General features: G+C 52.2%; 1 protein-coding gene across 1 annotated transcript; it reads left to right on the plus strand.

The window, feature by feature from the left end:
- The first annotated feature begins 388 nt into the window (after positions 1-388).
- ANPEP (alanyl aminopeptidase, membrane) lies at positions 389-22,363 on the plus strand. Its single transcript, XM_055277245.2, has 20 exons — positions 389-1,354; positions 1,862-2,004; positions 2,108-2,247; positions 2,689-2,815; positions 2,899-3,053; positions 3,304-3,417; positions 3,516-3,659; positions 3,800-3,865; positions 4,003-4,068; positions 5,687-5,859; positions 6,107-6,183; positions 7,748-7,881; positions 7,992-8,047; positions 9,566-9,713; positions 14,158-14,249; positions 14,721-14,831; positions 14,956-15,123; positions 16,177-16,317; positions 16,729-16,810; positions 21,756-22,363. The coding sequence occupies exons 1-20, from the start codon at positions 741-743 to the stop codon at positions 21,906-21,908; spliced, it is 2,904 nt and encodes a 967-aa protein (XP_055133220.2). The 5' UTR covers positions 389-740; the 3' UTR covers positions 21,909-22,363.
- Positions 22,364-27,638: the final 5,275 nt, after the last annotated feature.

The following is a 27,638-nucleotide window of genomic DNA, read 5'->3' on the forward strand; positions in this document are numbered from 1 at the left end:
TTTATGAGGAGAGAGGTTCAGAAGGGTAAAGTTACCTGCTCAAGGTCACAGCTGGAAAGCGGTGAAGCCTTCAGCAAAAAAGCAAAACAACTCATTTCATTTTATTCCGTGAGCTGATAATGGAGGAAAAACTATTTGGCAAGAAGGGGCAGGGAGGGGAACCTGGAGGAACTCCCTGCTCTTGAGGAATGCAAGGGAGGCTGGGAGCTTGTCACTGAGGAGCCCCTGGCATCCTTCCAGAGATGCAACCAAAGGGGTGACCCCAGTGTGTTCTTAATAGGAGCCGGGAACCCCTTCTCTGTGCACCTCCCACCTCTTGCCCCTGGGAAGTCCTTCCCTGACTCTAACCTCAGTTCTGATGCTGTTTCCACCCTCTCAGCTCTCAAGCAGATCAATGCAATGCCACCTGGCCGCTTGCTCTGCCCACTGGGCCCACAGCCGAAAGCCTGCCCTTCAGCCCTCAGGCCTGATCCCAGGCCGCCTGCAGCCTGTAACCAGACACTGTTTGCTTCCAGCAGGCACCCCCGAGCCCAACTCCACACACCGTTCCTGGATCTCCTCTCCCCAGGCGGAGCGCGCCCCTGCCCAGTCCAGTGACCTTCATCTGTTGGAGCCCTGGTTAATTTTTGCCCAGCCTGCCTGTTGTGGGGCTCCTCCCCTTAGGGGATATAAGCCCGGCCTGGGGCTGCTCCATTCTCTGCCTGGCCTGAGGCTCCCCGGGCCGCCTCCCCACCATCACCATGGCCAAGGGCTTCTACATTTCCAAGTCCCTGGGCATCCTGGGGATCCTCCTGGGCGTGGCAGCCGTGTGCACGATCATCGCACTGTCAGTGGTGTACTCCCAGGAGAAGAGCAAGAACGCCAACAGCTCCCCCGAGGCCTCCACCACCCCCTCCACCTCAGCCACCACCAACCCCACCTCGGCCACCACCTTGGACCAAAGTAAACCGTGGAATCGTTACCGCCTCCCCAACACGCTGAAACCCGATTCCTACCAGGTGACGCTGAGGCCGTACCTCACCCCCGATGACAGGGGCCTGTACGTTTTTAAGGGCTCCAGCACCGTCCGTTTCACCTGCACTGAGGCCACTGACGTCATCATCATCCACAGCAAGAAGCTCAACTACACCCTCAGCCAGGGGCACAGGGTGGTCCTGCGTGGTGTGGGAGGCTCCCAGCCCCCTGACATTGACAGGACTGAGCTGGTGGAGCTCACCGAGTACCTGGTAGTGCACCTCAAGGGCTCCCTGGTGAAGGACAGCCAGTATGAGATGGACAGCGAGTTCCAGGGGGAGTTGGCAGATGACCTGGCAGGCTTCTACCGCAGCGAGTACACGGAGGGCAATGTCAAAAAGTGAGTTCTGTCTGGGCTGCCCGGTGGGGTGGATCCGAGGTGCTGAGGCAAGGCTGGATTCTGAGGGCCAAGAAAGGACTTAGCTTGCAGGCCTTTGAACCCTGTGGAACCCGAGATTGGCCCATTGCTTCACCCCCAGCTGCTGGCAGAGCAGCTGCCAACGCACCAAACTGGGAGGGCTTCCCCACCCCTCATCGGGGAGCTGGGGATGAGGGACGGAGTGTCCCTTTGACAGACAGGAAAATCGAGGCTCAGAGGAGAGAAACTCACCCGAGGTCCCTGAGAGGCTGCTGGCACCCCGAATCCAGAAGGAGCCCCCACTCCCACCAGTCAGCTGGCCTAGCAGGGCTCCGTTGGCTCCTGGGGGAGGCAGAGACGGGAGCAGGAGCAGGGGTTAGGCTGGGGCAGCTTTCCATGCACCCCTTTCCTTGCATGCCCGGTAGCATCCTCAGAGCCCCTCCCATACCCCCAGCCCTGGCACACCCTCTAACTTTCCTGTTGGGGCAGGGTGGTGGCCACAACACAGATGCAGGCCGCAGATGCCCGGAAGTCCTTCCCATGCTTCGATGAGCCGGCCATGAAGGCTGAGTTCAACATCACGCTTATCCACCCCAAGGACCTGACGGCCCTGTCCAACATGCTTCCCAAAGGTGAGTGGGCCCTGCCTGCGGCCACACGGCCAGGGGACAGGCACCCTGGGCTGGGGTGTGGGGCAGGAGGGTGCATCCTCACACACGCATGCTCCCTGCCCAGGTCCCAGCACCCCACTTCCAGAAGACCCCAACTGGAATGTCACTGAGTTCCACACCACGCCCAGGATGTCCACGTACTTGCTGGCCTTCATTGTCAGTGAGTTCGACCACGTGGAGAGGCAGGCATCCAATGATGTCTTGGTATGAGGCTGGGCCCTTCTCTCCTTCGCGTGGGCTGGCCCCGGCTTGAGGGGTCTTCCTGTTCTCTTCATCCCTGTGCCAGTTTCTGAATCGTTAGGCCAGGGTTTGAATCCCACCTCTGAGTGATTTCAGGCAAGTGTCTTGTTCTCTGCTTCTCCATTTCTGCACCTGAAAAATGCAAACAATGGTTTCTCTTCATGAAGGGAGTCCCTGACCCACCAGTACCAGCCAGATGGTGGCTCTGATGATTGTTATTCTCCAAAGGCCCTTCTCTAGTACCCACAGCCTCCAGACCCCCCTAGCGTTCCCCTCTGCTGACCAGGCCTCTAGGTTTAGCTTGATTGGCCCCCAGCCCTGGCCCATCAGGGATCCTGGGACCCAGCCCACCTGCCCCAGGATCAAACAGGAGCCCCTGGCCTGCTTCTTCCTCACACCTTGCAGATCCGGATCTGGGCCCGGCCCAGTGCCATTGCGGCGGGCCACGGCGATTATGCCCTGAACGTGACAGGCCCCATCCTTAACTTCTTTGCTGGTCATTATGACACACCCTACCCACTCCCAAAATCAGGTGAGGAGGGGTCCTTGAGGAGGGAGGCAGTGGATAGAGCTCCACTCCCAGAGGCCATCCTGCCAATGGCCTCACCTCCCCAGACCAGATTGGCCTGCCCGACTTCAACGCCGGCGCCATGGAGAACTGGGGACTGGTGACCTACCGGGAGAACTCCCTGCTGTTCGACCCGCTGTCCTCCTCCAGCAGCAACAAGGAGCGGGTGGTCACTGTGATTGCTCATGAGCTGGCCCACCAGGTAGACCCCCATCTTGGGGAGTGTGGAGAAGGAAACGGGCTCCGAGAGGAGACGGCGCAGGTCCAGGCTCCGCCCAGGCTGCTGAGAAGGGAGGAGGGTGCCGCCTGGCAGGGCAGCAGGAAGGGATCATGATGGTGTTGGTGAAGTCCCCACTGTGCCTGGCAGGTGGCCGGCCCTGGGGAGGGTAGTTCTGGGGATTCTCAGTGCCCAGCCTGGGTGTGGCTTGCCCAGCTGACCCCTCCCCCCACAGTGGTTCGGGAACCTGGTGACCATAGAGTGGTGGAATGACCTATGGCTGAACGAGGGCTTCGCCTCCTACGTGGAGTACCTGGGTGCTGACTATGCGGAGCCCACCTGGAACTTGGTGAGCCAGCTGCCCTAGGGTCCGGTGCAGGAGGCGTGGAGAGAGACCTGGGCCACCGCTACCAGGCCAGTCTCCTGATGGCCCTGGGGAATTTGCAGAAAGACCTCATGGTGCTGAATGATGTGTACAGCGTGATGGCCGTGGATGCACTGGCCTCCTCCCACCCGCTGTCCACTCCCGCCTCGGAGATCAACACGCCGGCCCAGATCAGTGAGCTGTTTGACTCCATCTCCTACAGCAAGGTGCAGCCCGCTCTCTCGTGGGGCACGGGGAGGGAGGTGGGGACTTGGCCTGGAGGGGCTTCACTGAAGCTAGAGTCTGGGGGCACAGGGTCCTGGTGGCTCGGCACAGCCTTCTGAGCGCCCCCTCACCCCCACCCCAGGGCGCCTCAGTCCTCAGGATGCTCTCCAGCTTCCTGTCCGAGGACGTATTCAAGCAGGGCCTGGCAGTGAGTACCGCACCCTGGGCCAGCCATGAGGGTGGGTCTCCTTCTGCCCCTGGTCCTTGACCCAGGCCTCAGCCCACCACAGAGGGGAAGCCTGGGGGGCTCCAGCTGTGCCCTCACTGTGCCCTGTCTTTCCACAGTCCTACCTCCACACCTTTGCCTACCAGAACACCATCTACCTGAACCTGTGGGACCACCTGCAGGAGGTCAGTAGCAGCCAGCCCCTCCGCAGCCATCCTGTCGGGGTCTTGAGATGCTGAAGGTGCCTGGGGGCAGCACATGTGTAAGAGAAGGGGTCCAGCTCTGCGGCTGACCAGCCCTGCCGGATGGATGGAGCCTCCGTTGCTCCTCCCTGCAGTGGAAGCCGGGATGGCTCCTTGCAAGAGGTGTCTGAGGGAGGCCGTGGTTGAGGTCCTGGCCGGCAACTGACCTCAGGCTAAAGCGGGCTCCTTGATGGGAGCTGTAGAGCCCCTTCCTGGTGGTGAGGAAACTGCCCTCATGGTTCCTGCCTCTGCCTGGAACTCTGGAGCCTGACATTCAACCTTCTCCCCACTCCTGGCTGCCCTGTGCCCCCCGCTGGCGCCACGGGCATGTGTCTGCACATAGCTCCACCACCCTCAGCAGGAACTCTGCCCTCTGCCCCTGCCCCGCCTCGAGTTCCTCTCCATCAGACCCCGCACAGCCCCTGTTTGTGGGGCAAACCCTCAGACTGCCACACCCTCCTGCCTTCCCCCAGAGGCCGCCGCTCCTCCGCCTCCCCCGGGGTTGGAGTCCATCTGCTCTCCATCCTGCCCCCATCATTTCCGCTCCCTGACAGCTGCCCCCCACCCCTTCCCTGCAGCTCTGCCCGATGCCAGCCTCTTAAGCCAGAGGACAGACACGTCCTCTCCTCACCGACAGCCCCTCCAGAGTTCCGGGCCCCAAATTCCCATCCAGCTTCTACCCCACTGTTGCCGCTGCACTTCCAGTCCAGGCCAGTCTCACCAGGGAAGCGAGACCCAAGATCTTGTCACAGAGTCACAGCTGAGGTCCAGGTCCCTGTTGGGCAATTTCCAACCCACCAGACCCCAAGATGCTGCTGACAAAATGACACTGTCATTGCCTGGGTCTCCCCGACTACCTTCCTTGCCCTGCCCCAACATCCCCTCTATGTTCCCTCCTAAGCCAAGCTCTCCTCCCTCTCACTCCTCTTTCCTGAGACCCTCGGCCGGTGGCCCCCAGCTGGTTCCTCCCCACATGCTCTTCTGCCCTCTGTGTGGCCCCGTTCTTAGGTGATTCCTTTCTTCAGTTATTAACAAATGATGCTGGCTTTCTGTTGTGATGACAAAGGCAAGGCAGGCGCATGAGCAAAGATCCAAGAAGACAACAACCGTGCCCCTGAGCCCCACCCCACACCCCAGTCCGAGTGCACTTCCCTCATGTGACCCCCAGGGCCCCGTCCCCCACCCCTGCCTGTGACACTCGAACACTGGCTTTCCCTCATCTCTGTCTCCTCTTTCTTGTCATCCTCCCAGTGTTGTTCAGGAAGAGCCATGGGCATCCTGGGCACCCCCTCCCTGACATACACACCTCAGGGTGGACCACACAATGGGGGGCCACATAGATATGCTGGGAAGTTCTCCAGCTTGTCCAGCACTGAGTAGCCGAGGAGAGGCAGAGCTGGACGGTACCCTGGCTCCCAGCTCCCAGCCCAGTGCCCTTCCCAGGCCTCCCATACAAGTGGCCCCCCGGGGTCGAGGCGAGAATCTGCAGGAGATGCCCTGGATGGCAGGGACTGGAGGGTGGCAGCCCACTGATGGCCACGCCCTCTCGCTCCACTCACAGGCTGTGAACAACCGGTCCATCCAACTCCCCACCACCGTGCGCAACATCATGGACCGCTGGACCCTGCAGATGGGCTTCCCGGTCATCACGGTGGATACCAGCACGGGGACCCTTTCCCAGGAGCACTTCCTCCTTGACCCCGATTCCAATGTTACCCGCCCCTCAGAATTCAAGTGAGCAGATGGGGTCACTGAGGCATGGTCAGGTGGGTGGGGTAGAGGGCGGTTACTAAGGGACCATAGTAGGACTGGCCTCCTGTGGTCCCAGCCCCAGCCACTGTAGACAAACCCTCCCTCCAGAGCCAGGAGATCAGGGGCACTCGGTGCCACAGCTGGGCAGAAGCTGGGAGCCTGGGCAGCTGCTCCTCACTGGCAGTGACCACACTGCCAGCTCTCACCACCTCTGGTTCTTTAATTGCAGCTACCTGTGGATTGTGCCCATCACATCCATCAAAAGTGGCACACAGCAGCAGGACTACTGGCTGATGAATGTAAGAGGTAATCTGGCCCTGCCTTGTGGGCAGCAGCCCCCACCCCATACTCCTAGCTCCTGGTCCATGTTCTGAGGGCTGTGATGGGCCATTCCATTTCATTCAACAAATGGAGTTGACTTCTTTGGTTCCAATCTCCACTTTGCTGCTGCTTCGCTGTGTGACTCTGGGCAAGTTACCATCCCTCTCTGGTCTCTAGTTCCTCATCTATAAAATGAAGCTAAGAGCAATACTCCATTAGTTATGTGAGGATTAAAGGAGAGAATCCTAGGCCGGGCATGGTGGCTCACGCCTGTGATCCCAGCACTTTGGGAGGCCGAGGCGAGCGGATCACCTGGGGTCAGGAGTTCAAGACCAGTCTGACCAACATGGAGAAACCCCATCTCTACTAAAAATACAAAATTATCCAGGTGTGGTGGCGCATGCCTGTAATCCCAGCTACTCTGGAGGCTGGGGCAGGAGAATTGCTTGAACCTGGGAGGCAGAGGTTGCAGTGAGCCAAGATCGCACCATTGCACTCCAGCCTGGGCAACAAGAGCGAAACTCTGTCTCAAAAAAAAAAAAAAAAAAAAAAGTGGAGAGAATCCACATAAAATGCTTAAAGTAGTGCCTGGCACATGTTATGAGCAGCCCTACTCAGCCAGGCACTGAGGAAGCGAAGGGCATGACAAGTCGTCCTTTGGCTTGGCCAAGGCTACAGATGAAGGAAGGCAAGAAGTTGGAGGCATTCTAGTGCTGTGCTGAGTGCTTTCAGGGTGTATGGTTGGGTCTAGTGAGGTATGCGGACATGGAGCCAGGAATAAGGGAGATTCAAGTTCATGGAGAGGTCAGGGAGGGCTTCCTGGAGGAGGTGAGCTGAGTCTTAGAGGAAGAGTAGGAATCAGACAGGCTAATGTGGCAGAGAAAAGAATTCCAGGCAGAGGGAATAGCAAGTGCCAGGGATGGAGGTAGGAGAGAGTGTGGGGACTGAGTGTGGCTAGGGCAGAGGTGTGCCCAAGAGATAAAGCTGGTCCCCAAGGGCCAGGGGCTGCAGGAGACAGTGGATGGGGCAGGTGGGAAATGAGCAACCTATTGGCCCTGACCACTGGCTGCTGAAACAAAGTATGGGAGGAGTGAGGGAGGAGGGAGACCCACAGGGAGGAAGGGGCACTAAGCCCCAGGAAGAGACAGCAGCACTGGGGAGCTGGGTGAATGGGAGGGGAAGGGAGAGGAGGAGCTGCCTGTGGTTCCCACTTGGGTGACAGGTGTGATGGAGTGTGGAGGAGGGCAAGGAGGAGGAACAGCCTGGGTTGCTGAGTGTGAGCGGCCTGGCAGCTGGCCTGGCCATGCAGAGCCTCGGGAGGCAGGGCAGGTTCTGAGGTTTGGGGTGGCATGTCATCCTCACGGGTTTATGGTCTGTGAAGCCACTGGCAGCCCAGTTCTTCATCCCTTCTTTCCCCACCCTTAGCATCACCCCAGAAGCCTTAGGGTGAGGTAGTGCCAGGCTGCAGGGGCAGCTGCTCTTGCAAGAGGTCCAGGGGTCAGCCCGTGGCCTCTGAGCAGCCCTGCCCAGGTCTCATCCCTCTCCACAGACCAGAACAATCTCTTCAGAACATCAGGCAATGAGTGGGTCCTGCTGAACCTCAATGTGACGGGCTATTACCAGGTGAACTACGACGAAGAGAACTGGAGGAAGATTCAGACTCAGCTGCAGACAGACCACTTGGTGGGTGTCTGCCACCCCTCGCCCTGCCCCCTGCCCCAGGACAGGCACCAGACTGCAAGGCCTGCCACCCACAGCCAACCTGTGGTCACATGCTGTGCTTCGCATTCTAGGCCATCCCTGTCATCAATCGGGCACAGATCATTAATGACGCCTTCAACCTGGCCAGGTGAGTGCTCCGCTTCCTGGCTCAGCTGCAGAAGCTCGTGGCTTCAGCAAGTCTGAGTCCACAATGAGGGCCCCGCTCCTCCTGCTGCCCTTCCCACATGCCAGGTGCTGTGCACTGAGCTCCTGTGCTCCCTGGACGTCCCTCCCTGGGTCCCCACACACCCATGTCACAGATGTAGAATGTGACACCTTGCCCGAAGTCACACATGACAGCCAGACAGAGGCTTGTCCAACTCCAAAGCCATCCTCTATTCCACAGCACCAAACTGTTTTTGTTTGTTTGTTCGTTTGTTTTTGAGACGGAGTCTCGCTCTGTTGCCCAGGCTGGAGTACAGTGGCGTGATCTCAGCTCACTGCAGCCTCCACCTCCCAGGTTCAAGCGATTCTCTGCCTCAGCCTCTCGAGTAGCTGGGATTACAGGTGTGCACCACCATGCCCAGCTAATTTTTGTATTTTTAGTAGAGATGGGGTTTCACCATATTGGTCAGGCTGGTCTCGAACTCCTGACCTTGTGATCCACCTGCCTTGGCTTCCCAAAGTGCTGGGATTACAGGTATGAGCCATGGCGCCTGGCCATGCCCCCCTGCTTTTTTTTTTTTTTTTTTTTTTTGAGATGGGGTGTTGCTCTGTCACCCGGGCTGGAGTGCAGTAGCATGATCTTGGCTCACTACGACCTCTGCCTCCTGGGTTCAAGTGATTCTCCCTTCTCGGCCTCCTAAGTAGCTGGGATTACAGGCATGTGCCACCATGCCTGGCTAATTTTTGCATTTTTAGTAGAGATGGGGTTTCACCATGTTGACCAGGCTGGTCTCAAACTCCTGACCTCAGGTGATCCACCCGCCTTGGCATCCCAAAGGGATGGGATTATAGGTGTGAGCCACCGTGCCCAGCTGCACCAAGCTTTTCCTGAAGGCTGACTGTGCCAGGCCACTGTTTTAGGTGCCAAAAATCTGGGCTGGACAGGGCAAGAGGGATGCAGCATGGATAAACAGGTACTTATTGAGCACCTACTCTGTTTGGGGTGAGGCACTCTAAGCTCTTGGACATAAGTGATGTCACCCATAGACAAGGACATTTGTGAGCTAAATGTGTACAGCAGGCAGGGGGAAGAGGAGGAAGAAAGGCCTAGAGTGCCCAGAAAGTCAGAAGAGGTGGGCAGAGTTAAGAGCACGGGCTTCTTGCCCTTTTGAATCTCAGCTCTGTCTCTCGTGAGGTGTGTGACCTTGGGCAAGTCAGTTCACTTCTTTGAGCCTCAGTTTCTTCATCTGTAAAATGGGGTTAATAAGCAAGGGAATGGGACTGGCAATGGGTGAGGGTGGGGCCTTGTTTGTGGCACCACCCAGCAGCCATGTTGCTCTTTTTCCATGGCAAATGCCTGAGCTGGCTCAGTTGGGAATCTGGGACCTCAGGCTCCAGGAGCAGATACAGGGGGCCTAGGGATGTGGAGCATCTTTGAGGGCCTGGGCTGTGGCTGGGCTGGGTGGAGGTGCTTTACTTGGGCCCCTCTGTTTATTCCCAGTGCCCATAAGGTCCCTGTCACTCTGGCGCTGAACAACACCCTCTTCCTGATTGAAGAGACAGAGTACATGCCCTGGGAGGCCGCCCTGAGCAGCCTGAGCTACTTCAAGCTCATGTTCGACCGCTCCGAGGTCTATGGCCCCATGAAGGTACGGAGGCGCATGGCAGGGTTCAAGAACCAGTTCGCCCCAGTGCCTGAAAGTGCACTATTGGGAAGTTTATAGACTATTGCCTATTGGACTCCTGGTCAGGGAACCTTCAAAAGCAAAACAAAAAACCAAAAAAAAAGAAAGATTGCCTTGTCAGGTCCTCTCCTGAGAGCACACAGATGAGAGAGTGAGCCGGAGGGACATCGAGGTGAGTGAGCAGGCACTGCGGAGGTGAGGAGGCTGCGTGGGGCAAAAAACTAAAGGTCGTGGAGACTTCAGCAAAGTGTATTGATTTGAAATATGGAGAATTAATGCTTTCAGAAGGCACAGAAAAGGCCACCCTGCTGAGGGCCAGAAGACCTGTCTTTTGCCAGCTGTGTGGCCTTGGGCAACCCTTTCTTAGACCCAGTTAACTCCTCTGTAAGGTGGGCAGGCCTCTACCTGCCTGGCCAGCCCACCTGTGCTATGAGACAGATGTGGGTATTGGCTGCTTTGGAGTATTTTAATGCTGAGCATAGGGGCCTATTTGAGGGCCGAGGCTCCCACTTGGGAGACCAAAAGGAAACTTGAGCTTATTCTGAATGAATAAGCTACACCCATAGGATGCTCACTGCAGCAGTTCATAAAAGACAAAAAGCAAACAAAACACAAATACTTAAATGTCGAAAGGTTGAAGATTGGTTAAACTGTAGAATATCCATTTCAGGGTGTGATATGTAGTCATTAAATCATGCTTGAAGAGATATTTTTTCATTAAAAAATGTTCAATTATCGGGCTGGGTGCAGTGGCTCATGCCTGTAATCCCAGCACTTTGGGAGGCCGAGGCAGGTGGATCACGAGGTCAGGAGATCGAGACTATCCTGGCTAACATGGTGAAACCTCATCTCTACTAAAAAAAAAAATACAAAAAATTAGCCAGGCATGGTGGTGGGCATCTGTAGTCTCAGCTACTCGGGAGGCTGAGGCAGGAGAATGGCATGAACCTGGGAGGTGGAGCTTGCAGTGAGCCAAGATGGTGCTACTGCACTCCAGCCTGGGCAATAGAGCAAGACTCCATCTCAAAAAAAAAGAAAAAAAAAGTTCAATTATCTGTTAATATCCGTTATGGTAAATGAGATATTTTGGTAAATGAAGTTTCAACCCTCTTACCTGCTTTCCCCACATTCCCCATCCTCCTAATGTAGTTAAATCATAATATTTAGTCAAATCAGTGTTAAGCATTTGCTTTATTGTGATTATCTAAATTGTATTCTCTGCTGAGCCATGTAGAGCACTATGTTTATGTTTCCTTTTTTGTACACAGTTACAAATGTATCACACAATAGGACAAGTTTTTGTTTGTGTGTTTGTTTAGAGACAAGGTCTCACTCTCTTGCCCAAGCTGGAGTGCAGTGGTGCAATCACGCTTCACTGCAGCCTCAAATACCTAGGGCTCAAGGGATCCTCCTGCCTCAGTCTCTCCAGTAGCTGGGACCTCAGATGTGCACCACCATGCTCAGCTATTTTTAAGATTTTTAATTTTTTGTAGAGATGGGATCTTTCTGTATTGGCCAGGATGGTCTGGAACACCTGGCTTCAAGCAATCCTCCCTCCTTGGCCTCCCAAAATGTTAGGATTACAGACGTGAGCCACTGTGCCCAGCCCAGTTTTGAGACTGGACTCCTCCTGGAGTCCTATTCTGCCTGCTCTCTTCCAGAGCTGCCACACAGCTCCCATGCTTGGAGGTGCCTCCCTCTACTGTGTTTCCTGCATCCCATGGATTCTTTGATTTTTTTCCCTCTCAGGGGAATACATCTTCGAGGAGTTTTTGAGAAAGGGTTCATGAGAGGTGGCTTTCCTGGGGTAGACCATCTGAAATGTCTTTATTCCACTCTCACACTGGATTGAGCGTTCAGCTGAGTTTAGAAGTTTCAAGGTGGGAAATTATTCCTCTGAATGTTTAAGGTCTTGCTCCACTGATGTCAGGCTTGTCATGTTGCTGATGAGGTGCCCAGAGCCATTCTTATTCCCAGTTATTTGAATGTGACCAGTTTTCCTCCCTTCTGGAAACTTTGGGAGCTTCTCTCGGTCCTGGTGGGCCTTGGTTTGGGCCTCGTCTCCACCTACATTTTCCAATCAGGACTGGCATTCACATCATCTAGTATTGGAAGATTTTGTATTGCTTCTTTAAACTTTATTCCCTTCCTTTTTTCCAGTTATCTCTTTCTGGAACCCCTGTAACTCCAGCTTATTTCTCTTGCTTTCATCCTCTAGTTTTCTTTTTCTCTTCTGTTTTCCAGCTTATTGACTTTTTGTTCTGCCCCCTGGGAGGTTCCCTCAGCTTTGCACACCACCTCACCTAGAAATTGTTTTTATTTCTTCCATCATATTTTTAAATTTCCAAGTGCTCTTTCTGATTCCAGCATCCTATGCAGTATCTTCTCTTCACTCTCAGAGGATATTTATTACAGGCTCTTAGGAAGTTTTCTTTTTTTTTTTTTTCCATTGACTTGTTTCCTCTTGAGTTTTGTGTTTGTTTTGGCCTCTTTTCAAGTTGGAGGCTGAGCCACCCCTTTGGATTTGAGACAGATACAAACAAAATGCAAGCGGAAGGGCCATGGGAAGGTGGAGTGTGTTGTCTGGGGGATCTCATTGCGAGGTGACTGGGTGGCCAAGTAACTCTTCACTGGGGACCCTCAAAAATTAGTATCCACGGGTTTGTTCTCTCGAGACCATGCAGTTTTTCCAGAGTTAGCCTCTGTCTTGTGCAATGAGGCTGGTAGTACTCCATTCTGGGACACAGGAGGGAAGGGAACTGGGGTGCCGCCTTTCAGTATGGAAACTTTCACCTCTGACCGTCTTTGTAATCCAGCAACCCTCCCACTGTGGTTTGGTGACCTCACTTTCTGAGCCCCCTGGTTCAATCTCTCTCATAGGGGTGGTGAGGGGTGCTGCCCTCTACAAGGAGGGAAGTGGGGACTTGGGGGTTGAATGACTCCTTCTGTAGACTTTGACTTCATCTTCCTGTTTGCAGTCCTCACCTCCCCTCTGTCCCTTGCTGACTTGTCCCATTAATTAATTAATTAATTAATTAATTTTTTAAATTTATTTTTTGAGACAGAATCCTGCTCTGTCACCCAGGCTGGAGCGCAGTGGCCCAATCTTGGCTCACTTCAACCTCCACCTCCCGGATTCAAGCGATTCTCCTGCCTCAGCCTCCTGAGTCGCTGGGATTACAGGTGCCCGTCACCATGCCTGGCTAATTTTTGTATTTTTAGTAGCTTCGGGGTTTCACCGTGTTGGCCAGGCTGTTCTCAAACTCCTGACCACAGGTGATCCGCCTGCCTCAGCCTCCCAAACTGCTGGGATTACAGGCATATGCCACCATGCCTGGCCTTGTCCCTTTAATTCTGAGGCTTGTCACAGCAAGTTCCCTTGCTCTGTCTCCCCTTCTGCAGATTCTCAGTTGCAAATTCTCCCACTCTGCCAAGCCTGGTACATCTCCCTTTCTGCGCACCCCAGCTGCCTAAACTATGTTGACCTTGCATCTGTTGTTGCCTCTCCTGTTCTTTGTTATTGGGGGTTTATTCCTTTTACATTTGGACGTGGATCCAGGTGGGCACAGAAATCAACCTGCCATTTCAAACCAGAGTCCACAAAGGATTTTACTAGCATGGGATGGGGCTTACACTACAATGTTAGGAGAAAAAAGCCATGTGCAGAATATGCTAAGTATAAAAGAAAAAAGTATAGAAAAAAGAAGGTGTAAATGCATCAATGTGGAAACTATAGTTTTGGTGAGCTCCTGGGTGTGTTTTACTTTCTGCATATGCTTCTCTGTGTTTTCTAAATTCCCCACAATAAGTCATGGAATTTTTTTTTTGTTTTTTGAGATGGAGTCTCACTCTGTCACCCAGGCTGGAGTGCAGTGGCGTGATCACAGCTCACTGTAACCTCCGCCTCCCGGGTTTAAGCGATTCTCCTGCCTCGGCCTCCCAAGTAGCTGGGATTACAGGTGTGCACCGCCACACCCAGCTGATTTTTTTATATTTTTAGTAGAGACGCGGTTTCACCATGTTGCCCAGGCTGGTCTCGAACTCCTAGACTCAGGTAATCCACCCGCCTCAGCCTCGCAAAGTGCTGGGATTACAAGTATGAGCCACCGCGCCCAGCAAGTCATGGAATATTTATGATTGTGTAGGGAAAACCCAACATTTTATATTAAGAAATGGTGACCCGTAGACAAAGAATATTGGAACTGACTAGGGCTTTAAGCAGAAAGAAACTCAGCTCAGTTATTTGAACTCTAGACTTCTATGGGCCCCTTTGAGCACTGTTTGGCCTCAGGTGAGGCCCTGACCTCTGACGTCTCTGCCGACGCCTGCCCTTCAACATCAGAGGCTCCGTGGCTCCAGGCAGGTCAAGCATGAGTCTTTGATGCGATTCATGTTTTCTTTTCCCCAGAACTACCTGAAGAAGCAGGTCACACCCCTCTTCATTCACTTCAGAAATAATACCAACAACTGGACGGAGATCCCAGAAAACCTGATGGACCAGTGAGTGGGACCTCTCATGGGTTTGGAGGTCCTGGGCACCCCGGGGAGTCAAGGGCAACATCCTGGCAGTGTTCTGTGCCGAGGCTTTCAATGCGGGGGCACCAGGCAGGGAGAGACCCCCACCCAGGAGCAGGGAGGCCCTGCCCTGAGGCTCCATCTGGCCTGTGGGCCCATCGGACCTCTTTATACAAAGACCCAAACTGAAACTCTAGCTCACCCCACTGGCTTGAGGTTATACAGTTTCTAGGTGTTGAAACTGGGGCTGGAGCCTGTTCCTTCCCTTCTGGGTCCTGGACTGCTTTGGGGACCAAGGAACCTCAGGCCCAAGGCACAAAGCACATACAGGGGGGCCCAGAGGGCCAGTTAGGCCATAGAGCCTTAGGCAGGCTGCCGGCCTGGGGTTGTGTGTCAAGAGGTGAATCTTGGCTGGAGTTGGCCAGATGTGCTAACCACGCGTCACCCCTGGGGCAGGTACAACGAGATTAACGCCATGAGTACCGCCTGCTCCAACGGAGTTCCAGAGTGTGAGGAGATGGTCTCCGGCCTTTTCAAGCAGTGGATGGAGAACCCCAATAATAACCCGTGAGTGTCTCCCCTGTGCCTCCTCTGCCAGTCTTCATCTGCCCCCCACAGCCCCGTCCTCAGCAGACCCCTGTCCCACCCTCCCCGCTGCTGCTCCACACCTGACCTCCCTACCCCACGCCAGGATCCACCCCAACCTGCGGTCCACCGTCTACTGCAACGCTATCGCCCAGGGCGGTGAGGAGGAGTGGGACTTCGCCTGGGGGCAGTTCCGAAATGCCACACTGGTCAATGAGGCTGACAAGCTCCGGGCAGCCCTGGCCTGCAGCAACGAGGTGTGGATCCTGAACAGGTGAGTCCTGGGGCAGGGTGGGACTGCGAGAAACTTCTCCCCAACTGGAGAAACAGGCAGGCCTCCACGCTCCTCACCAGATCCTTCATGTGACCCTCACAGACCTGTTGAGGTGGAGGCAGTATTTCCAAAGCAACCGGTGCAGACCAGAAGCCTTAATAAGTGATAGAGACAAGATCCAGACTCAGGTCTGGGTCCATGTCCTCTGCTCCTAGCTGCTGTGGCCTCTTAGCCTTTACCTGACAACAACTCGTGTTCCCTTCTGTCAAAGGCTCTGGCGTAGCTAGACCTGCGTCCTTTCAGCTGTCCAGCTGGGCACCCCCTCAAGCCCTTGGATGAGGGTCCTCACCTCCCACCATGTGCCTCATATGCCATTACCTGGATGCAGTAAAGAAGAGCCACCCTTGGGCAGGGTGTGTTGGCTCACACCTGTAATCCCAGCACTTTGGGAGGCCGAGGTGGACAGATCACCTGAGGTCAGGAGTTCGAGACCAGCCTGGCCAACGTGGAGAAACCCCGTCTCTACTAAAAATACAAAAATTAGCTAGGCGTGGTGGCACATGCCTGTAATCCCAGCTACCCGGGAGGCTGAGGCAGGAGAATCACTTGAACCCGGCAGGCGAAGGTTACAGTGAGCCCAAATCGCTCCACTGCACTCCAGCCTGGGCGACAGAGTGAGACTCCTTCTCGAAAGAAAAGAAAAGAAAAAAGAGAAGAGAAAAGAAAAGAAGGGCCACCCTCAGTGTCAAAGACAGGAGTGGCCACCAACCTGGTGCCAGGGCTTGGGATGCTAGGACTCCTTCCTTCATTGATTCATTGTCAAATATTTCTATGTCGGGCATGACACTGGCTTAGCCAGTGACTCTGTGACCCTGCTCAGGTGACTCAGTTTTCCATCTACAGAGGGAAGAAGGACCAAGGGGTCCCTCAGCCCCTGGCAGGCCGAGGGGATGTTGAGAGGACGCAGGCATAGGTGATGTGTGTGGAACAGTCCAGGTTCTCTCCTGAGTCACCTGAATTAGCAGTAGCTGACTCAGCATCTGGCCCTCTTAGGTACCTGAGCTACACCCTGAACCCTGACTTAATCCGGAAGCAGGATGCCACCTCTACCATCATCAGCATTACCAACAACGTCATCGGGCAAGGTCTGGTCTGGGACTTTGTCCAAAGCAACTGGAAGAAGCTTTTTAATGAGTGAGTCTGTGGAGTGGGTGACAGGGACAGCAAGCGCCAAGGCTGGGGCCCCGGCGGGTGGCCTGTGCGTGTAAGGCATGCCAGGGGCACTGCCCAGGAGTGGACAAAAATCAGCCAAGCCTGGAGGCTAGGGTGGGGCAGGAATGGAAAGACAAGCTGGGGTACGGGCAGTCCCTCTTCCCATTTGGAAGGAAAATGTGGCGGCTGGGCGTATTCTCCAGAAGAGAGGGGAGTGAGGGACTCGACAGTCAGACCTGTGTTCAAGCTGTGACTCCCCCACTTCCTAGTGGGGCCTCCCAGGGCGTGTCATTTCATCTCCTCTGTAATCATGGCTCCCTCCCCAGTAGGTGTGAGGATGAGCCTCCTTAGTTCCCAGCCTCCCTCACAGTTCACTTCTGTCCCTCCCTGCAGTTATGGTGGTGGCTCGTTCTCCTTCTCCAACCTCATCCAGGGAGTGACACGACGATTCTCCACCGAGTATGAGCTGCAGCAGGTAAGAAGTCATTCCCCAGCCCTGGGCTCTGCCTACTTCCTTCCCAGGCCAAAGGGGCACTGCATTCTTCTCCCACTGTGGCCCTGAGGGAGCACAGGCTCCACGCCGCCAGGCCTTCCTTATTTACAGAGGAAGCCGAGCAGCCAGACTTTGGAAATGTTGATAATTCAATTTAAAAAAATTCATCTTGGGGTTTTTGTATAGGCACAAAAGGAAAGAGTAGTATAATGCACCTCCGTGTACCCATTACCCAGGTTCAACAATTAGCAACATTTTGCCAGTACTTTTTCCAGGCAGGCAATTTTTAAGCAAATCACTGACACCAAATAATTTTACCTCTAAATAATTTAGTCATATGAAAAATAAAGGCATTCTTTTTTTTTTTTTTTTTTTTTTTGAGATGGAGTCTTGCTCTGTCACCCAGGCTGGAGTGCAGTGGCGCAATCTGGGCTCACTGCAAGCTCCGCCTCCCGGGTTCACACCATTCTCCTGCCTCAGCCTCCCGAGTAGCTGGGACTACAGGCGCCCACCACCGCATCTGGCTAATTTTTTTGTATTTTTAGTAGAGATGGGGTTTCACTGTGGTCTTGATCTCCCAACCTCGTGATCCGCCCGCCTCAGCCTCCCAAAGTGCTGGGATTACAGGCGTGAGCCATGGCGCCCAGACTTTTCTTTTCTTTTTCTTTTTTTTTTTTTTGAGACTGAGTCTCGCTCTGTCATGCAGGCTGGAGTGGTGCAGTGGTGCGATCTTGGCTCACTGCAACCTCTGCCTCCCGGGTTCGATCAATTCTCATGCCTCAGCTTCCCGAGTAGCTGGGATTACAGGCATGCGCCACCACACCCGGCTAATTTTTGTATTTTTAGTAGAGATAAGGTTTTACCATGTTGGCCAGGCCGGTCTCGAACTCTTGACCTCAAGTGATCCACCCACCTCAGCCTCCCAAAGTACTGAGATTACAGGCGTGAGCCACTGCGCCCAGCAATAAAGGCATTCTTAAAACATTATCACACTGTCCTTAGCAAACCCAGGAAAATGATTATCTTCTTACTATCATCTTATACCCAAGCCATATTCAAATTTTCTAAGTTGTTTATAAAAGGTCTTTTTACAATTGATGTATATGTTTGAACTAGAAGCTTGACAAAGTCAGCTTGGATTAAGTTAGTTTGTCTTTTTTAAAAATTGGGATATAATTCGCTGGGTGTGGTGGCTCACGCCTGTAGTCCCAGCACTTTGGGAGGCTAAGGTGGGCGGATTACCTGAGATCGGGAGTTCCAGACCAGCCTGGCCAACATGGTGAAACCCCATCTCTACTAAAAATACAGAAATTAGCTGGGTGTGGTGGGGGGTGCTTGTAGTCCCAGCTACTTGGGAGGCTGTGGCAGAAGAATTGCCTGAACCCAGGAGGCAGAAGTTGCAGTGAACCAAGATTGTGCCACTGCACTCCAGCTTGGGAGACAGAGTGAGACGCTGTCTCAAAAAAAAAAAAAAATTGATATATAATTCATGGACCATCAAACTCACCATTTTAAGTGGTTTTCAGTAAACTAACAAGGTGGGGTGGGTGGGGTGCTTCATGCCTGTAATCCTAGCACTTTGGGAGGCCACCGCAGGAGGATCCCTTGAACCCAGGAGTTTGAGACCAGCCTGGTCAATATTGTAAGATCTCATCTCTAATAAATAAATAAGCTGGGTATGGTGGCACATACCTGTAGTCCTAGCTACTCAGGAGACTGAGGTGAGAAGATCGCTTGAACCAGGAAGGCAGAGGTTGCAGTGAGCCGAGATGGTGCCACTGCATTCCAGCCTGGGCGACAGAGCAAGACCCTGTCTCAAAAAACCAAAACCAAACCAAACAAAAAAAAACCACGTGGTACAACCATCACTACTGTCTAATTTCAGAACATTTTTATTACGCCAAAAAGAAACCTTATACTCATTAGCAGTCACTCCTTGTTCCTACCTGGTCCCCTCAGCCCGTGGCAACCACTAATATACTTTCTGTCTCTATGGATTTATTACCTATTCTGGATGTTCATAAAATGGAATCATATATACATGGCCTTTTTGTGTCTGTCTGCCTTCTTTCACTTAGTCTAATGTTTTCAAGATTCATGCATGTGGTAGCAGGGATCATTCCTTTTTATGGCTGAATAATGTTCCATTACATGGATGTACCACATTTTGTTTTCAGCTCATCATTCATGGCCTTTTGGGTCGTTTCAGTCTTCTGGCTATTATGAATATCATGGACCTTCATGTGCAAATTTTGTACAAACATGTTTTAATTTATCTTGGGTATACATCTAGGAGCGGAATTGCTGGGTCATTTGGTTACTCTGTGTTTAACTTTTTGAGAAACTGACAAAATGTTTTCCAAAGCAACCGTACCATTGTCCATTCCTATTAGCAATGTATCACGTGAGGGTTCTAATTGCTCTGTGTCTACACTTATCTCCCTTTCCCTCTTTTTTAAGTATACTCATCTAGTGGGTAGGAAGTGGTATCATTATGGTTTTCAGTTGTATCTCCCTAATGAGTAATGACATGATGTTGAATATTGCATGTGCTTATTGGCCTTATACACATTTGTGTACCTTTGGAGAAATGGGTAAGACTGACTATTTTTCTTTTCGAGAGAGGGTCTTACTATGTTGCCTAGGCTGTCCTTAAATTCCTGGGCTCAAGCAACACTCCCACTTCAGCCTTCTGAGTAGCTGGGATTACAGGCATGTGCCACTGTGCCCAGTCTTTTGCTATTTTAAAATTAGGTTGTTTTTTTATTGTAAGAGTTCTTTATATATTCTGAATATTAGACTCTTAATCAGAGATAAGGTTTGCAAGTATTTCTCCCATTCTATGGACTTTCTTTTCACTCACTCGATAGGTCTTTTGATAACCAAAAGTTTTAAATCTTGATGGAATCCTATTTATCTGTTTTTTTTTTCCCTTGGTTGCTTATACTTTATGTGGCATATCTAAGAAACTATTGTCTAACCCAAGATCATGAAGATTTATACCTATGTTTATTTCGAAAAAAATTTTCAAACCCACAAAAGACCTGACAATGTTTTTTCTAAGAGTTTTATTGGCCGGGCATGGTGGCTCATGCCTGTAATCCCAGCACTTTGGGAGGCCGAGGCAGGTGGATCATGAGGTCAGGAGTTCAAGACCAGCCTGGCCAAGATGGTGAAACCCCGTCCCTACTAAAAAATACAAAAATTAGCTGGGTGTGGTGGCGGGTGCCTGTAATCCCAGCTACTTGGTGGGCTGAGGCAGGAGAATTGCTTGAACCGGGGAGGCGGATTTGCAGTGAGCCGAGATCGCACCACTGCACTCTAGCCTGGGTGACAGAGCAAGACTCTGCCTCAAAAAAAAAAAAAAAAAAAAAAAAAAAAAAAAAAGTGTTATTATGTTTTCACTCAAACGTAGGCATTTGATCTATTTTGACTTAATATTTGTATATGATATGAGGTTGGGGTCCAACTTCATTCCTTTTGCATGTGGATATCCAGTTGTCCAAGTCCTATTTGTTGAAAAGACTGTTCTTCTCCCACTGAAAGGTCTTGGCAACCTTGTTGAAAATCAATTGACTGTAAATGTAAGGGTTTGTTTTTGGATTCTCAATTCTATTTCATTGATCTATATTTGCATTCTTATGCCTGCACCATACTGTCCTGATCACTGTAGTTTTGTAGTGAGTTTTAAAATCGGGAAGTGTGAGTCCTCCAATTTGCTTTTTTTTTTTTTTGAGAAAAGGTCTCACTCTGTCACCCAGGCTGGAGTACAGTGGTGAGATCACAGCTCACTGCAGCCTCAACTTCACAGGCTCAGGTGATCCCTCCACCTCAGCCTCCTGAGTAGATGGGACTATAGGCACATGCCACCATGCCCGGCTAATGTTCTGTATTTTTCTGCAGAGACAGGGTTTCACCATCTTGCCCAGGCTGGCCAACTGTGTTCTTTTTCAGTTTTGTTTTGGCTCTTCTGGGTCCCTTGCAATTTCTTATGCATTTTAGGATCATTTATCAATTTCTGCAAAAAAAAAAAAAAAAAGCAGTTAAAATTTTGATGGGATTGAATCTCTAGACCAATATGGGGACTACTGCCATCTTAATAATGCTAAATCTTCCAGTCCATGGACACAGATTTATTTGGGTCTTTTTTCTTTTTACTTAGGTGTTCTTTAATTTCTTTCAAAAATGTTTTGTAGTTTTCGGCATACCAGTCTTGCACTTATTTTGTCAAATTTATTCCTAAATATTTTATTCTTGTTGATGCTATCGTACATGGGATTGTTTTCTTAATTTCATTTTAAGGTTTTCACTGCTAGTATATAGGAATACAATTGATCTTTGTGTATTGCTCTTGTATCCTGCAACCTTGCAGAAATCATTTGTTCTGATAGTTTTTTTAATGGATTCCTTAAAGTTTTATGTATGCAAACATGTCATACACATAGTTTTACTTCTTCCTTTCTGGATTCCTTTCATTTCATTCTCTTGGCTGATTGCCTGGCTAGAACCTCCAGGACTGATAACTCTTCTAATTTGTAGGAGTATTTTTTTAAAAAAAAACCATTTATTTATTGAAGCAACTGGATCATTTGTGGTATAGAAATGTCCACATTTTAGATTTGGCTGGTTGCTTCATTAGCCCCTCTCTACTCTCTTGATTGGATTGATATTATAATAAAATATTACACATGAAGGCCAGAATCTCCCTGAGCCAGGTTTTGCCTGGGATTGTCATTTTGCAACCTCTGTGTTGACAAGGACTTTGCCCGGGAGCAAGGTGGATGTCCTCCCTATCCCTGGAACAGGATGTGGTCCCATCCATGGGGACTCTAAAGTGGGAGTGGAAAGCCAGAGGCCTGAGAGAGCTCCTTCTCAAGGCTGTGTTAGGGACCAAGCCCGGGCTGAGAATCTTTTGTTTTTCTGGCAGCTGGAGCAGTTCAAGAAGGACAACGAGGAAACAGGCTTCGGCTCAGGCACCCGGGCCCTGGAGCAAGCCCTGGAGAAGACGAGAGCCAACATCAAGTGGGTGAAGGAGAACAAGGAGGTGGTGCTCCAGTGGTTCACAGAAAACAGCAAATAGTCCCCAGCCTTTGAAGTCACCCGGCCCCCATGCAAGGTGCCCACGTATGTCCATCCCAGCAGCTGGTGGCAGGGCCTCCATTCCTGGAGCCGGAGGCACCAGTGTCCTCCCCTCAAGGACAAAGTCTCCAGCCCATGTTCTCTCCGCCTGTGAGCCAGTCTAGTTCCTGATGACTCAGGCTGACTGAGCACCTCCCAGCCCCTGCCCCTCATGCCAACCCCGCCCTAGGCCTGGCATGGCGCCTGTCGCCCAGGGCCCTGGGGCTGATCTCAGGGAAGCCCAGCTCCAGGGCCAGATGAGCAGAAGCTCTCGATGGACAATGAACGGCCTTGCTGGGGGCCGCCCTGTACCCTCTTTCACCTTTCCCTAAAGACCCTAAATCTGAGGAATCAACAGGGCAGCAGATCTGTATATTTTTTTCTAAGAGAAAATGTAAAAAAAGGATTTCTAGATGAGTGAGACTCATTACTAAACTAAAGCAGGAGTGGGTCAACACAGCAGCTGGGGAGGCCGGGTAGGGGGAAGCTGGGTGCATGCGGAGCACCGTGGAGCCTGGGACCCCAGAGCACAGGAGGGGAGATGTGCCCAGCCTGCTGGCCCTTCCTGCAGGTGCCCTGCACCTGTGCCTCCGTGTCTGCCTGCAGGACTCCGGGCTCCTTTTCATGCTCTATCGACTGAGCTAGCTGGGCGGTTTGCAGGGCTCCTTTTATCCCTATTCTGATGGCAGCTGGAGATGCTGGGTGGTGGGGAGGCATCAGGAGGTGGAGGGTGGGCAGCTGTGGACCCAGTGCTCCCGCAGAGAGTGGGGAGAGGGGCCCTGGCAGAGCGCAGAGAGTGCTCTCCAGGGAGCACCCTCCTTAACATGAGGCAAGGGTGCAGGGTGCTGGCCGTGCCCCTCTTCCCACCCCACAGGAACACCTGGGATACCCGGGACAATGTGGGACAGGTCTGTGCAGTGAAGGCAGCAAGCGTAGGGTCCTAGACCTGGTGCCACCCTTCACTGGCCAAGGGCACGACCCACCGTCTTCCGTGGTGGAAGGGTGGAGTGGGGTGCAGGTACCAATGCATAAAGAGGTTGTTTTCTAGAGCAGCACACAAGGAGGGGCTGGGCTGATGAGCAGGCAAGCCATGGGGGTGGAGACAGCTTTGCCAGGCTCATAAAGTGGGGGCTGTGCCCTCCATGTCACCTGGGGCAGAGGACAGTTAGGGCCAACTCTGAGAAGGCCTGGGACCAGCGCAGCTCCACGCACACATTGGCCCTGGTGAGCATTTCTTGACAAATGGAGCCCCATTGTGGCTCAGCCTCTGCCCTGCAAGGCCCAGTTGAATATCCAAGGCTGAGGGGAAGGGGAGAAGGTGGGAACAGCTGCAGGGGTCCTTAGGAGTCACCTCCAACAGACACTCACGGCCAGCTCCGCAGGCTGGAATCCTGGAGTCCAGCAGGTCTGGTTTCAGTTTCTTAGACAAGGCACCCACATGCCCAGGCCTCGGTCTCATCTGCACAACGTGGCAGTGTCAGAGCTGTTGGGCTGGTGTGTGGATTGAAAGAGATACATGTACTTAGCAAATGGCCTGACACATAAGGAGAGCTGGGTTTTATTATCACCCTTGGCCCACCAGCCTCTTCCCCCTTGTGAGAAGCAGGCAGGCCTGGGGCCAGGAAGGCCCCCCATCCCCCACCACCATCTGCACATCAAAGAGTAGGGCAGGCTAAGGGCGGAGGCCAGCCCCGATGATGGGGTGCTGTCCCTCCACCAGCCAGGAGGCTCCCTGGGCTGCCCCAGATTAAGCTCCACCAGCCACTTTGGGCCAACCCTTCCTGTCGCCAGTACCCAGCGGCCGTGGCTGGCACTTGACCTTCTGGGGACCAGCTGTGGGAGGGGCCAGCCTCACCATCTTGAGTTCCTAATAGGCTCTAGGCTCTCTTGACATTGCAGAGGAGAGAGCTGGCCTGCCAGGGAGAAGAGTTTATGCACATTATTTCATTTAGTTCTAAACTGTACCATGAGATAAGGAATATCTTTATCTCAACTTTACAGATAAGGAAACTGCAGGGCAAGGAGATGTCACAACTCAGTAGAACTGAACTGGAACTGCTGTCTGGCTTTACTCCCTGCACAGAAGTGGAAGCCAGTTCTCCATCTTGAGCTGGGGTGGGGTGCGTGACGCCTATACTGCCATGCTTGTGCCGTTACTGGAAAGGGGTCTGGATGCAGACCCCAAGAGAGAGTCCTTGGAGCTCATGCAAGAAACAATTCGGGGCAAGTCCATAAAGTGAAAGCAAGTTCTTAAGAATGGAAAGGAATCAAAGAATGGCTACTACATAGGCAGGGCAGCAGCATGGGCTGCTCAACTGAGTAAACTTAAGAGTTATTTCTTGACTTTTTTTGTTTGTTTGTTTTTTGAGACGGAGTTTCATTCTTGTTGCCTAGGCTGGAGTGCAATGGCGTGATCTCGGCTCACCACAACCTCCGCCTCCTGGGTTCAAGTGATTCTCCTGCCTCAGCCTCCCAAGTAGCTGGGATTACAGGCATGCACCACCATGCCCGGCTAATTTTGTATTTTTATTAGAGATGGGGTTTCTCGACCCCAGGAGATCCGCCCACTGCAGCCTCCCAAAGTGCTGGGATTATAGGCATGAGCCACCGCGCCCAGCCTTATTTCTTGATTATATGCTAAACAAGGGGTGGATTATTCATGAGTTTTTTGGGAAAGAAGTGGGGATTTCCCAGAACTGAGGGTTTCTCCCGTTTTTAGAACATATAGGGTAAATCCTGGATATTGCCGTGGCATTTGTGAACTGTCTTACGCTGGTGGGAGTGTCTTTTAGCAGCTAATGTATTATAATCAGCGCATAATAAGCAGTGAGGATGGTCACCATCTTGGTTTTGGCGGGTTTTGGCTGGTTTCTTTACTGCATGCTGTTTTATCAGCAAGGTCTTTGTGACCTGCATCTTATGCCGCTCTCCTGTCTCATCCTGTGACTAAGAATGCCTAACCTCCTGGGAATGCAGCCCAGCAGGTCTCAGCCTCATTTTGCCCAGCCCCTATTCAAGATGGAGTTGCTCTGGTTCAAACACCTCTGAGGATGCCACCTGGCAGTGTACAATGCTGGCACTCATCAGGACCTCCATGGCTGATCCTGGAATGCAGTGAGGATACACAGAGCCAGAGGAATGCCTGCAGAGCCTTGGTCAAGGTCAAAGAGCAGGAACCAACTAGAACTCTGGCGGCTGACTCCCTGCCCAGCGCTCTTGCCTGCCAGAGAGACGAGCCCTCAGCACTCAAGTCCAGCAGGAATGGAAGGTGCTGAGGCTCTGGAGGCAGCAGCACCGGTGGCTCCTCTGACCCAGCCTTTCGAGACTGTGGAGTCAGCATAGCTAAGGCAATCTTTCATTTTCTTTTTCCTTTTTTTTTTTTTTTGAGACAGAGTCTCACTCTATCGCCCAGGCTTGCAGTGGCACAATCTCGGCTCACTGCAACCTCCACCTCCTGGGCTCAAGCGATTTTCCTGCCCCAGCCTCTTGAGTAGCTGGGATTACAGGCTCTCACTACCAGATAAGGCTAATTTTTTGTATTTTTAGTAGAGACGGGGTTTCACCATGTTGGCCGGGCTGGTCTCAAATTCCTGACCTCAGGTGATCTGCCTGCTGGGATTATAGAAGTGAGCCACTGCGCCTGGCCTCATTTTCCCTTCCTCCCTCTCTTCTTTCCTTTTTTTTTTTTTTTTAAGAGATGGGGTCTTGCTATGTTGCCCAGGCTGGCCTTAAACTCCTGGCCTCAAGCAGTCTTTCCACCTCACCCTCCCAAAGTGCTGGGTTTACAGGTGTGAACCACTGTGCCCAACAAATTTGAAGTTTGCTTTTTGTTTGTTTATATGTTTATAGAGACGGGGTATCACTCTGTTCCCCCAGGCTGGAGTGCAGTGGTACAATCACAGCTCATTGGAGCCTCGTCCTCTTGGGCTCAAGCAATTTTCCTGTCTCAGTTCTCGTAGCTGGGACTATAGGCACACACCACCATACCTGGATAATTTTAAAAGTCTTTGCAAAGGCAGGTCCTTGCTATGTTGCCCAGACTGGTCTCCAACTCTTGGCGTTGAACAATCTTCCTGCCTTGGCCTCCCTAAGTGCTGGGATTACAGGCATGAGCCACCGCACCCGGCCCTGAGAGCACCTTTCAGCACAGCTCTGGACATGGGCTGAGCCTTTCACTTCTCCTAGCCTTAGTTACCCATATGAAAAACCAGAATGTTCTCTCCATTGCAGGGTCATTGAAAGGCCTGGGTGAGGTACTCAGCAAGTGTTAAGTCTCTTACAGGCAGTGACTGGGGTTCCCAGGAAGAAGGTGTGGGTAGACCAGTCATCCCAGGAAGGGTACAAGCATCAGTCCTTCTCCCTCCTCTGCCAGGCACTTAGCAGAGAGGTGCAGCCCAGAGCAGCACGCCTGGGATGGAGCCATGGATGGACAGATGGACTGGAGGCAGCAAGGGTCTGCTGTTCTGAGAGGCAGAGTGAGACTGGGCGACAGAGTGAGACTCCCTCTCAAAAAAAAGAAAAAAAAAATTCCTTTGTTTGGCTGGGTGTGGTGGCTTACACCTGTAATCCCAGCACTTTGGGAGGCCGAGGCAGGTGGATCACTTGAGGTCAGGAGTTCAAGACCAGCCTGGCCAACATGGTGAAACCCCGTCTCTACTGAAAATACAAAAATTAGCCAGGCATGGTGGCAGGCATCTGTAATCCCAGCTACTCAGGAGGCTGAGGCAGGAGAATCGCTTGAACCCGGGAGGCAGAGGTTGCAGTGAGCTGAGATCGCACCATTGCACTCCAGCCTGGACGACAGAGCAGGACTCTGTCTCAAAAAAAGAAAAGAAAAAAAAAAGTTTCTTGTGTTTAAGCCCTAACATCCAATATTTTGGAATGTAACTGTGATGTATTAGAAGGAAGATCCCTAAAAGAGTAAATACAGTTAAATGGGTCACTTAGGGTAGGTCCTGATCCAACATGACTAGTGCCCTTATAAGAAATCAGGACACAGACAATAGAGACAGATGTGTGACCGTGTAGGGGCTCAATGAACAGGCAGTCATCTGCAAGCCACAGAGAGAGGCCCCAGAAGAAACCAAACCTGCCTACACCTTCATCTTGGAGTTCTAGCCTCCAGAATTGTGAGAAAATAAATTTCTGTTGTTTAAGCCACCCAGTCTATGGTTGGTTTTTTTTTAAGTTTTTTGTAGGGACGGGGTCTCGCTATGTTGCCCAGGATGGTCTCGAATTCCTGGCCTCAAGGGATCCTCCCACCTCAGCCTCTCAAAGTGCTGGGATTACAGGCGTAAGCCACTGCACCCAGCCCGTGGCATTCTAGTATGGCAGCCCTCACAAACTAATACACTGGGCCTAGCACATAGGAACCACTCCCAGCATTCTTTGAAGAAAATTTCATGTCATTGTGAAAGAGCCCTAAATCACAGGTCTCTGGGACTGTGGTCTCCCCATTTGGGGCTCCTGTCTGTCTGTCCACAGCTGCATGCACCCACCCCAGCAGTCACCAGGAATGCACCCAGAAGAACACAAAAGGGCAGTGGTGATGTGGCTGGGGCAAGTGGGCAGGCCCAAGCTTAGCCCACCTGTGCTACCTTGCACAGCGAGCCAGGTGGGGCTTTTGGCCCTGGAGCTCCAGCGCAATAAATAGGGTCAAACTGACAAATGAGGGCCCACACAAACCTTGGCA

Source organism: Symphalangus syndactylus, chromosome 5 (genome assembly GCF_028878055.3).
Source record: "Symphalangus syndactylus isolate Jambi chromosome 5, NHGRI_mSymSyn1-v2.1_pri, whole genome shotgun sequence".
NCBI lineage: Eukaryota > Metazoa > Chordata > Mammalia > Primates > Hylobatidae > Symphalangus > Symphalangus syndactylus.